The sequence below is a fragment of the Athalia rosae genome, chromosome 7, assembly GCF_917208135.1.
Source record: "Athalia rosae chromosome 7, iyAthRosa1.1, whole genome shotgun sequence".
NCBI lineage: Eukaryota > Metazoa > Arthropoda > Insecta > Hymenoptera > Athaliidae > Athalia > Athalia rosae.
Window position 1 is genome coordinate 13,137,269 of NC_064032.1, and position 11,063 is coordinate 13,148,331.

Consider the following 11,063-nt stretch of genomic DNA (forward strand, 5'->3'; position numbering starts at 1 on the left):
GTCGTCGTCCTTCGGCGGTTTTCCTCGGACGCTCGGAGGCGGTCGTTTTTCTTCGGTTTTCCTCGGACGCTCGGAGGCGGTCGTCGTCCTTCGGCGGTTTTCCTCGGACGCTCGGAGGCGGTCGTTTTTCTTCGGTTTTCCTCGGACGCTCGGAGGCGGTCGTCGTCCTTCGGCGGTTTTCCTTGGACGTTCGGAGGCGGTCGTCTTTCTTCGGTTTTCCTCGGACGTTCGGAGGCGGTCGTCGTCCTTCGGTGGTTTTCCTCGGACGCTTGGGTGCGGTCAATACTTTTGCGGGTTCTCTCGCTCGGGGAAAACCGTAAAAGTATTGACCCTTATACCTCTCGTTCACGCATCACATTGCCTGACGTCAAGGGGCAAGAAACTTGGGATTTTAGTTCACGAAAATTCCGCCACATGGCGCTAGCTGTATCGGCGAGTGCGGTCACGTGACCTGACCACGTGACATACCGCGTGACGTCATCACCCGACGGAATAGGGGCGGACAATTAATTTCCGGGGCCCGCACCCATCCAGGGGCGGCTCAAGTGAAAAATAATTTCAAAAATCCAGAAAAAATCGGAAAAAATCAGAAAAATTCAGGAAAAATCAGAAAAAATTAGAAAAATTCAAAAAAAATTAGAAAAAATTACAAAAAATTGAAAAGAATCAGAAAAAAGAATAGAATGAATCTGGGATGGTGTGACTCCGGTTGCATATCACAAAACACTTCCGGGACCGAGAAAAGATGCGGTGATTGTGGTGACGGCAACAAATTTATTGATAAGAGTGAAATTAAATACATATGATTGCATAGGATCAGCCCAGCATGCAACTAGCTTATGTCTTCATCATACCCTGTAGAAGTATGATCCATTACACAGAAATGAAGGCATGCACATGATGAGGCACCAGGTCTAGGCGCATCTTTTCAGAGTATCTGTTGAGAATTTTCTTCATGAGAATTTCTATGTTATTCCGATGTATTTTGATCTCAGGAATCCGAATCTGTAAGCAGAATAATTCCATCCATAAATTTGATCGAGTTATCGCCAATTAATCGATCGAAAAAGTGTAAAATCAAAGATATCTTTATGGGATCTTACGCCAGCTTAATTTGATTGGCGGCTTCTTGTTCCGAACGCTTTTCTACATAGGAGAAGCGTCCTGGAATCATTCTGAGGGATACTCCACTTTTTTGCCGGGAAAAACAGTAAGCCTATAGCCTTGGAATTTTGTCAAAATCTGAGATGAAGATTCAGATTTTTTGTGGAAGGGTTCGTCCCGCTATCCTCATGTATTTTGATCTCAGGAATCCGAATCTGCAAGCAGAATATCTCTATTCAGGAAATTGATCGAGTTATCGCCAATTAATCGATCGAAAAAGTGTAAAATCAAAGATATCTTTATGGGATCTTACGCCAGCTTAATTTGATTGGCGGCTTCTTGTTCGGAACGCTTTTCTACATAGGAGAAGCGTCCTGGAATCATTCTGAGGGATACTCCACTTTTTTGCCGGGAAAAACAGTAAGCCTATAGCCTTGGAATTTTGTCAAAATCTGAGATGAAGATTCAGATTTTTTGTGGAAGGGTTCGTCCCGCTATCCTCATGTATTTTGATCTCAGGAATCCGAATCTGCAAGCAGAATATCTCTATTCAGGAAATTGATCGAGTTATCGCCAATTAATCGATCGAAAAAGTGTAAAATCAAAGATATCTTTATGGGATCTTACGCCAGCTTAATTTGATTGGCGGCTTCTTGTTCGGAACGCTTTTCTACATAGGAGAAGCGTCCTGGAATCATTCTGAGGGATACTCCACTTTTTTGCCGGGAAAAACAGTAAGCCTATAGCCTTGGAATTTTGTCAAAATCTGAGATGAAGATTCAGATTTTTTGTGGAAGGGTTCGTCCCGCTATCCTCATGTATTTTGATCTCAAGAATCCGAATCTGCAAGCAGAATATCTCTATTCAGGAAATTGATCGAGTTATTGCCAATCAGTCGATCGAAAATCTGGAAATAATTTGAAATGCGCTGACTGGCATAATAGTATGCTTGAAAGGTCTAAGATCTATGCAAGTTGATGCACGCATTACGGATCCCGTGCTTATAATTCTCTTTGTATAGGCCCACAAGCCTCCAACTGATTCGCATCTCAGTCCTAAGGAAGTAAAAAAATATTTTCAATATTATTTCTAATCGTTAGCATATCTTGAACTTAAAGAGGGGTTTAGAAGTAGGGCTACCATGGAATGACTGCAGTTCTTGAGTAGGTACATGTACTAGGAAGTATGATTTCTTCCCCTCAAACTCTCTATGTCGTTTCCAAAAGTAGAGCAACAATATGCTTGGGTTGGGCAGCTGGACCTGGCCCGGCAAACATCTGCACTGACTGTCTGTTAAAGTACGCAGAGGTGTAATAATAACATCTGACGTATACCGCAAGGACTCTGTCGTTTCAACTTTGCAGTCTCCCCTGGGACGAATACTGTTCGACCTGGAAGATTGAAACGAATAGCAGTGATCAACTCTTCAGGTATTTATTTCAAAAAACAACCAAGTATGATAGGACTCTCCTCTAGATTGAATCCAATGTTCTGGCTGTCAGTCTAGCCCCTCTGCTCTTGAGGATGCACTTTGATTCTATTACTCTAAAATGGTGACATTTACTTCCAGTAGTATTCACTGCCGAAACAAATAAAAATAAACTAAATAAGCACTATGCAGAAACTATCACCGACTGAACCTCAATGTCGTTCATACAAATAAAGCACACCGCATGCTGGATGTTAGAAGATCATACCTTTACTAATTGTATAATTAAGTGTCAGCACGCATAGGAATCTCATCTGGTGCAATCGTCTGGGAGCTGTCATTCAATCATTAGAGTAGAGGTTGAGCATTCGCAAAATAACGTGATATACTCGCAGTGCCATACCGTTGATTTCCAAACTATTCCTACAAACAAATCAATTATTATTTTATATGCTGAACAATTTCGCAAGACTCACTCAATGCACTGCTGTATAAATAATCTTTATCCGTCCCAATATATTATTAATTAACCCGTTTAAATTGATATCTGCTCTGCCAATTTGATTCACGTTCAATCCGGTGGCGGGGTCCATTTTGAAATTAGGGGACTATGCGCAAACGTTAGTAACTCGTCGAAATAGGGGATGAGTTTGCTCCGAGCTATTTCGCGGCTTCCTATTGGTTCCAGGCGCCAAAAAGCATGATGGCGCCGGGCAACCAATGGGAAGCCGCGAAATAACTCGGAACTATTTCGACGAGTTACTAACGTTTGCGTATAGTCTCCTGATTCCCTGGCTCCTCCCTCATCATATTCTCCTGATACCAAAATTCATTTTTCGAGGTCCAATTTTCGCCCCGGCGACTCGAAAATCAGCCATATCTAGGATTTTGCCCGGCATCGAACCTCACGACTAAGACTTCTTTCGACTTTATTGCGAGACTCTCTGCACAGAATTCGAGGAAATATGAAAATATACCATGGTTTATCATTAAATATTGTATAAATATGTAAAATTGATAAATAAAACATTCCTTTACTGATGTATTCTCCGATGAGACGAACACGGCGGTGGTTATTCACACACCCGAGCTTTATATTGTTAGATATTATACCGTTACTCCGGTATCATTTCCGAGTTTGTTTTCTTTTTACGAGCAGTTGTACCTTTATGTATATCATTTTCTGCCCGATTCCGTGTTAATTAAATAACACGGACAAATAATAACTAATCCGACAACTGTTTTCGGTGAGGATTGGAAATAAATTCTAACACGTTATTGGGAATATTTCACATGGATTTATTCAAATAGAGAAATGTTTTTTCATAACAGATGCGTTATAGAATAAACGTTCATAATCTTTGACAAATGACCGATATATCTAGGTATTTTAATTATTCCAGAAAGCACATGATCCGTGATTACGTGATGAAAAATGTATTGACTCTCATAATCCGTACACAAATATAAGAAAAGAACTCGCAGCAGATGCATCTACGTGTCTTGTGCTCTAGATGCACGGCAGGGAGGAGTTTCTCCAGTGGCTGCCAGTTTTCCCTCTGCAACAGAAAAAGCGAAGATTAACGATAGGGATTGAATTTATCCGCGGGATCATCAAGCGATGAGGTCATTCCACCGGTCAACAGTGGTTTTTTCTACCATCAATATGTAACATCGATTTCGGATATATTCATGTTTACAATTCATGAAATCATCATTGGTTTTGAGAGATATGCTCTGTTTTTTTTTTCAAATCTCCTTTTCCATTTGACGCTACAAAAATCGAAGAATATGAAAAAAATACCAGATGTATTCGTAATGTCAATTTTTTCCCGAAAAATCAGTACATATCGAATTAAATAGAAGGAGGATCAATGTCGGAAACCCATGTAATACATCAATGAAACGCTTTTTATGCCTAGAATAACTGAGATCATGACTGGAAATGGACTGTTTATGTTTGTAGCCATGATCTTAATTATTTTTAACATCAAAGGCGTTTCATTGACGTTTAATATGGGATTTTGACATGTCTTTTTCTATTTACTTCGATGTGTACTAATATTTCGAAAAAAAAAAATACGCTATGATTATATCTGTTATTTCTTATTCATATAGTCCGATTTTTGTAGTGTAAAAATAAAATGAAGATTTGAAATAAAAAATCACAGCAAATCTTACAAAATCATTGATGGCCTCATGAAGTGTAAGGACAAATATATCCGTCATCATTGTTACACCAGAGGCAACCAAACCGCTGTTGACCAGTGTTATTTATTTTTTCCCTCATTTTTCCTGAATCTTCTCCAATTTTTCGATTGATTTCCAATCAATCAACAGACCTCTATCCCCCTCAATGATATGCAGATGGAGCGATAGGACCTCAAGTTTATTTCTAGATTTTTTTCATGTCGTTTCCTAATTTTTCCGATTGTAATTGAGAGATTAATTGCGTTTAAGATTAATCTCTCATCGAGATTAATTGTAGCGTTGAGGTGCAGCGTCGCAGCCCCAAAAGTTATCGCCATGATTTTAATCAATATCATTACAGCTACACGCTAAAAATCTGCGTCAAGTGTCAGCATGAAATTGCACCTTGAGAATCGAGATATACTTGGCGAAAAATACCGCTTCATTTGGGATACCGTTTTCGAGAATGCTAAGAAATTCGTGAAAGCTGTCCATTCTTTTGAATTACCTTCAAATTAAAACGGGAGTTTAAAAATAGCTATGATAAAAAGTACCAGTCGTCGCCACTTTGGTCGCTACTGCTACTGACGTCGCTACGATCTAACGATTCAGTTTAACCTCAAAGTAGTAATGGCATATTTATAATATCTGCGAAACGGGATTACGTTTTTATGTATTCCATCAGTGTACAACAAAGTGATTCTAACATGATCAAGGCAATTTTAGTGTTCAATAATTATGGCAAACCACGACTTTCTAAATTTTATCAATACTTTGTGAGTATTTAGAGAGCACATTTATCTCACAGATATCATTGACAGCTGACACTACCAAACACTCGTCAGTCAGTCAAATAAAATCTCAAGCTGTTCTTTACCCATTCCAATTAGAAACTAAAAATTCATTTCTATTTCCACTGTGCTGGGTTACAATATTGAAACTCGTAACGCACTTGTTAAAATAAATCATAGGTTATGCATCCATCTAAAACCCATATTGCCGAGTCTTTTAATGAAAAATTAGAATAAGATGTCAATCTGAATGGAAATTACTATAATTATTATTCTTAGAATGAAGACATGCAGCAGCAAATCATCAAAGAGACATTCCAGCTTGTCTCGAAACGAGATGACAATGTATGCAATTTTTTGGAGGGAGGAAGCCTCATCGGTGGATCTGATTACAAATTGATATATCGTCACTACGCAACACTGTATTTTGTCTTCTGCGTTGATAGTTCAGAGTCTGAATTAGGAATACTGGATTTGATACAAGTATTTGTTGAAACATTGGACAAATGTTTTGAGAATGTTTGCGAATTGGACCTGATATTTCATGTCGATAAAGTTCACTATATATTGAACGAACTTGTGATGGGCGGCATGGTACTTGAAACAAATATGACAGAAATCCTCACACGAATCGAAGACCAAAACAAGCTGGAAAAACAAGAGGTGAGATTTTCTATTAAATCATACTTGCTCTGTATTATTATTCTCAATAATTTCAACTGATAATTAATCAATTCACTCACAAAATTATAAGGCGATTGCTCACTTCCGCATTATGTGAATTTTTTAATAACATAAGTATTTTAGTTATAAACTTTTGCCACTGAATCAATAATCAGTCGCAGTAAAGGCATTGAGCTTCAAGTTTTGTCTCCCCGTTTACGTAATGGTACTCATTTAACTTTTCCTGCATGTAGATTTTCCTCATAATCATGTAGAGTTCATTTTGGCTTGTATGTTGGAACTGACTTAAACTCAATTTTAGGGGACTTACAAATCAGGGCGACCTTGTTCACCTCGTCCGATTGTCCTTCTGGGACCTCCTCCCTGAGTAAAAATAGAAATAAGATTTGTATTTCATTTAAATTTCCTTCCGCTCACGTGTCGTGGTGTGAATATTCCTTATTGATCTGTGATTTATTTGATACTATGGTTTTTTATTCTCATCTTCTGTTATTTGTCTCTTATTTTCTAAAAGATTTTTAATCGTATATAATGTCGATACATTAGATATATGTATATACATATGAGAATACGCTTCAAGGTTTATATCATAGCCTTTCAAAGTCGAATGTTCATAGGATTATAAGATTTCGCATGATTTTTGTAATGTCCGATTTGTTTGAAATGCTTAGTGCCTTATTACAAATGTATTTAGCAATATCATGAATAAAATGTAAATCGTATAGTCACATCTATGTCCATTATTCCTCCTAGAACTACTTATTCAGTTTCTCCAAATATTAATTGAGCATAGTTTAAATTTTCTCGCTTTGTCTCATTTCTCTATTGATAATTAAACCCGTAACCGGTGTTAATTAGATTTAATTCGCAAGACATACTGATAATTATTTTTATTAATTTCAAAATTGTCCCCATCAGAGCACCCTAAATTCTCGAATTTTTTGAAAATTTGATTTCACTTGTGACGTATAATCCGACCTAATCAAATCTACAAAAATATCTCATTTCAATTAACCGAACGATCAATAAGAAAAAGTTCTAGGCATTACAGTAATATGACTACACAAAACGTTGAACGCTTCTCTATTTGTAACGTCTGACAAAACCTAATAATTATTTGCAAATAATACTAACACTGTTGTTCATTTGTACAGGCGGGAATAACGGCGGCACCAGCCCGTGCGGTATCTGCGGTGAAGAACATGAACATCCCGCAACAAATAAAAGACATGAAATTACCTGACCTACCACAGGCGATAAAGGACCTCAAATTCTGACCAGCCGTCACGTCGCTGGCACCCAGCTGACTAAATATCCCTTTATACCCGCCAGTAATATCCTCTGTCCGAGTCGCAGCTACATCACTTTCTGCTAGTCAGACAGGGGAAAGTGCACCGATGCTCCCAACAGTGTCAAACCATGTTTCATCCACCGTTTTTCATTGCTATCAGTGATGAAAATTGGTTGCGATCGAATTTGTTTTAAAGGAGAAAAAATGCCTCCATCTATTCTACCTACAAACCACTCCTGTTTGTCTTATCAAAGTTTTTGTTTGAAAGCAACCGAATCGCTAGTGTACGTCCGAAGATTGCACTGTCATTATTATTATTGTTATTATTATGACTATTATTTTACATTATGAATATTTTTTTGCAGATCAAATGTATTTTATAATAAAGCGCATCTCGAAGAAACGAGGTGGATATATATAGATATATATAAACTCTATATAAAATATATAAATTTATACAGTATGGATCACTATTGACCATTGATAATAAGAAGAAGCTGCTTTTCATCAACGCAGATGTTGATCGAAATTATTATTCATACGATGGAAGACAAAAGCCTTTGATTAGCTAAATCGTAGAATAGTTTTGGAGCAACAGCTGACCAGTTGAGATTTTAGCTAAGAGACCTCGGCTGTTTACCTTCATATTTTGTGTCGATTTGGGGTCAATTCGATAACATCGGTACGCTGTTGTAATAAGACTATGTTAATAACAACATACAGGAGTCTGTTAATATCTTTGAAATGTATCCATTCCACATTGAAGTAAATTTCAATGAAGATCATTGGCTCATAAAAAAGACGTATTCATATCTCCACCACTGTCTAGTGGACCTACGCTAATTTTAAGGGCAATATTAAAGTGTAATATACGCATTGATGGAACACATAGAATCTTAACTATGTATGTATATTATTGTCATTTACGAGTTGTGAATATTGAAGAGAAAAAAGAGAAAGGAAGAAATTCTGTGATACTATGTTCTCTATGGTACAGACGGTATATGATAGATAAATCTAGGTGCATGATAAAACAACATGATACTGAAAATCGTACTTGAACCAGTTTGAGTTAACCTGCGGTCTCTTCTAGGCTTGATACTATATTATAACTTCTGAACGAAGGAGAAAAAAGTCGCATAATAGTAAAACAATAATGAAAGTAATATTATTATGAAATATGAACAAGCGTGGTAACTTTAGCGACGACTAAGTGGCATCAATTGTCACACCCATGATACCATAAATTCTGAAAAATTAATTGGACAGATACTACAATTTGTAACAAGTCCAAAATAATGGCGGCAGAAATTGTAGACTTCATACAAAAATGACGAATACAACTCTTTTTATAATCAATCATTTCCACCATCTACAATATTGTTAAGTGCCGTATGGTGTACCGAATAATAATATTAAACACGACTATATCTCTGATTCTTTGTGATATTCCTGTTGCTCACTTTACTAACAAAATACTATCTTTGCTTCAAATAGCTGGCATCAGTGATTAAAAATTTTATACAATCGCTTTTATCTACTGAACACTGTGAGATATTCGACGTAAAACATCTTATGCTCCATAGCAAGTATGAGTTTTAATTATTTTTACACCAATTTTTGACTTGACAGACAAATTTTATTCTCATAATTTTAATACATATTTAAATCCAGTGATAACAACATATTATTTTTTACTAACATTCACTTCTTTTTTCAGTGTTGTCCATATATATCCAGCGCCTGTCTCTGTAAGAGGTGGAGGATACGGAGAATTTTTCAATTTGAAATAATCTGATGGTGCGTGCATTACAAATTCCATACATTCGAGCTTTCTAGGTATATCTTCCTCGGGACCGATTAGGTATGTCTCAGGGTGAAAACCATCTTCTGGTGGAGGACTTGAAGATGATCATTGAAAGAAAAATTGATGACATATAAATTTGTTGTTTATGAGATATCTTAGAAAGTTTGATCGCGAAGCTCCAGTTATTGTACATTGTTCAGAGAATAATTGAATGTTCACATGAGTTGAAAATATTGAGTACAACGGTATACAAATACATTAAATATTACAGGTCCTATGCTTCATGTGAACTTTCAACTATATAAGTATCTTCACTTGAAGCAAAATATATATGATATATATTTAAATGTATTTTTGTTAGAGGATTCCCAGGAGATTATTGTAATAAACTTATTGCACGGAATAAAATGATTCACCTTGCAGTAGTTGGAATCAGCCATGTAACTGCTGCACTTTTCTCACAATATTGATCGGTGAGAAGCCCTCTTATTTGAGCATAGTAAAGACCACCGTCAATATCTTGCATAGAAACAATATCTCCTACTTGAATGTAGGAACCTTTATAAAAGACGTAATCACTTGTAACTGGAGTCGCTACAGCTGCTGGAGCTTTAATCGGCTAGAAATAATTATTATTTTGATAGGTAATGAAGTATTGTTAATCGCACTGAATGATTGACGTAATTTAAAAATACATCGTAGTTCACACATGGTGTTGTGTTCGCTTGTCAGTGGACAACAGTAATAACCAATTACATAGAATCTGTTAAATTATATCCCTCACCGTTTTTTTGAAAATGTGTCTCCGTCCTCTCCCTTTTGGTGTGGGTTTCAAAGGTGGAGCTGGTTTGTTTTTGAGATACCTTGTGACTCTGGTACTTTTTCTAGGTTGTGACCTACAGTCATTCAATTCGGTTTTAACAGTAATATTGGCACTGTTTGAGGAATTATTGCTCGCTTTATCGTCGTCATCCAATGTGTTTGGAAATCGTTCTAGTTCAAAACAGGTGTTGCACTGGTTGCCAGCTTCTGTACCATGCCACAGAATACTTTCAGTTCCATCGCATTTTACGCATTTTGGTTTCACTCCCAGGGGCATTATTTCAATTATGAGTAAATTTATTCAGATACAACAGGTAATACTATTTTTCTAAGAGCAATGTTTTCACACGATTACATTTATTTTTTTCGAGCTCCATAGATCAGCTTGCCAGCTGTATACAAGGTAAGGTTCGGTTGGGTTTGGGTGCATACCGCAAGATGCTGACATGATGTGACCGGTAAATTCAATTCAAGCTGTCCATACGTTACGTACGTACTATAGCCATTTACGACGCCGACCTGCCAACCTGGCCTCCATTATTTCTTTATATATCTCGTTGATAATTTACTCTTCAATTTTTTAATTAGATTTTAGAAATAATAAATAATCAATCGAATCTTGTGACTGCAGCTAAAAAACCCTTCAGTCAACGTTGGAGGTGAGATATGTACAAAAGGCATAATATATACATATGATTTATCATAATATTTTGGCATTTTATTATTGCTTAATAGTTTTTTCAAGCTAATTCAAATAATTATATAAATTCAAATGCGTCCGTCGATTGTCTCACTCGCTGATCTGATTGGGCACTGGACAAAACGACGATCGCAGGTTGTTCTTCTCTCTGGGATCGAGGCAGGACGACGGATCGCATCAACGACGCTCCGGTTATTTTCAAAGTTTTATTGTTGAAATATTTCACGACCGATGCTGAATTATCA

At 36.9% G+C, this 11,063-nt stretch overlaps 2 protein-coding genes and 1 long non-coding RNA gene across 9 annotated transcripts; 1 reads left to right on the forward strand and 2 right to left on the reverse strand.

Annotated features, from left to right (window-relative positions):
- Nucleotides 1–958: 958 nt before the first annotated feature.
- LOC125501842 lies at nt 959–3,193 on the reverse strand. 6 transcript variants are annotated; one of them, XR_007279598.1, is made up of 8 exons: nt 3,065–3,193; nt 2,802–2,956; nt 2,245–2,683; nt 2,038–2,159; nt 1,732–1,947; nt 1,418–1,633; nt 1,104–1,319; nt 959–1,005 (listed from the first exon to the last, which is right to left on the reverse strand). It is a non-coding gene; the product is annotated as an uncharacterized LOC125501842 (long non-coding RNA). The 6 variants fall into 6 exon arrangements; XR_007279596.1 differs by having other exon boundaries at nt 1,104–1,336; nt 3,010–3,151; XR_007279595.1 differs by having other exon boundaries at nt 1,418–1,650; nt 3,010–3,151.
- Nucleotides 3,194–5,286: 2,093 nt separating this feature from the next.
- LOC105687971 (AP-3 complex subunit sigma-2) lies at nt 5,287–8,926 on the forward strand. Of its 2 annotated transcripts, none has more exons than XM_012403954.3 (3): nt 5,287–5,499; nt 5,794–6,177; nt 6,500–6,940. In XM_012403954.3, exons 1-3 carry the CDS (start codon nt 5,395–5,397, stop codon nt 6,563–6,565), a joined length of 555 nt encoding a protein of 184 aa, XP_012259377.1. In that variant the 5' UTR covers nt 5,287–5,394; the 3' UTR covers nt 6,566–6,940. The 2 variants fall into 2 exon arrangements, with proteins under 2 accessions (XP_012259377.1, XP_012259376.1); XM_012403953.3 differs by lacking the exon at nt 6,500–6,940 and adding an exon at nt 7,353–8,926 and having other exon boundaries at nt 5,289–5,499.
- A 180-nt stretch (nt 8,927–9,106) lies between these two features.
- Nucleotides 9,107–10,555, reverse strand: LOC105687998 (GATA zinc finger domain-containing protein 1). Its single transcript, XM_012403988.3, has 3 exons — nt 10,081–10,555; nt 9,713–9,915; nt 9,107–9,390 (listed from the first exon to the last, which is right to left on the reverse strand). The coding sequence occupies exons 1-3, from the start codon at nt 10,393–10,395 to the stop codon at nt 9,177–9,179; spliced, it is 732 nt and encodes a 243-aa protein (XP_012259411.2). The 5' UTR covers nt 10,396–10,555; the 3' UTR covers nt 9,107–9,176.
- Nucleotides 10,556–11,063: the final 508 nt, after the last annotated feature.

Excerpts from the sequence above, each read along its gene's own strand:
- LOC105687971 (XM_012403953.3), top strand. The coding sequence starts at position 5,395 with ATGTATTCCATCAGTGTACAACAAAGTGATTCTAACATGATCAAGGCA. Across the intron at positions 5,500-5,793 it reads CTAAATTTTATCAATACTTT|AATGAAGACATGCAGCAGCA; the intron begins GTGAGTATTTAG and ends TATTATTCTTAG. Across the intron at positions 6,178-7,352 it reads ACAAGCTGGAAAAACAAGAG|GCGGGAATAACGGCGGCACC; the intron begins GTGAGATTTTCT and ends TCATTTGTACAG.
- LOC105687998 (XM_012403988.3), bottom strand. The coding sequence starts at position 10,395 with ATGCCCCTGGGAGTGAAACCAAAATGCGTAAAATGCGATGGAACTGAA. Across the intron at positions 9,916-10,080 it reads GACACATTTTCAAAAAAACG|CCGATTAAAGCTCCAGCAGC; the intron begins GTGAGGGATATA and ends AATTATTTCTAG. Across the intron at positions 9,391-9,712 it reads CTGATTCCAACTACTGCAAG|TCCTCCACCAGAAGATGGTT; the intron begins GTGAATCATTTT and ends ATCATCTTCAAG.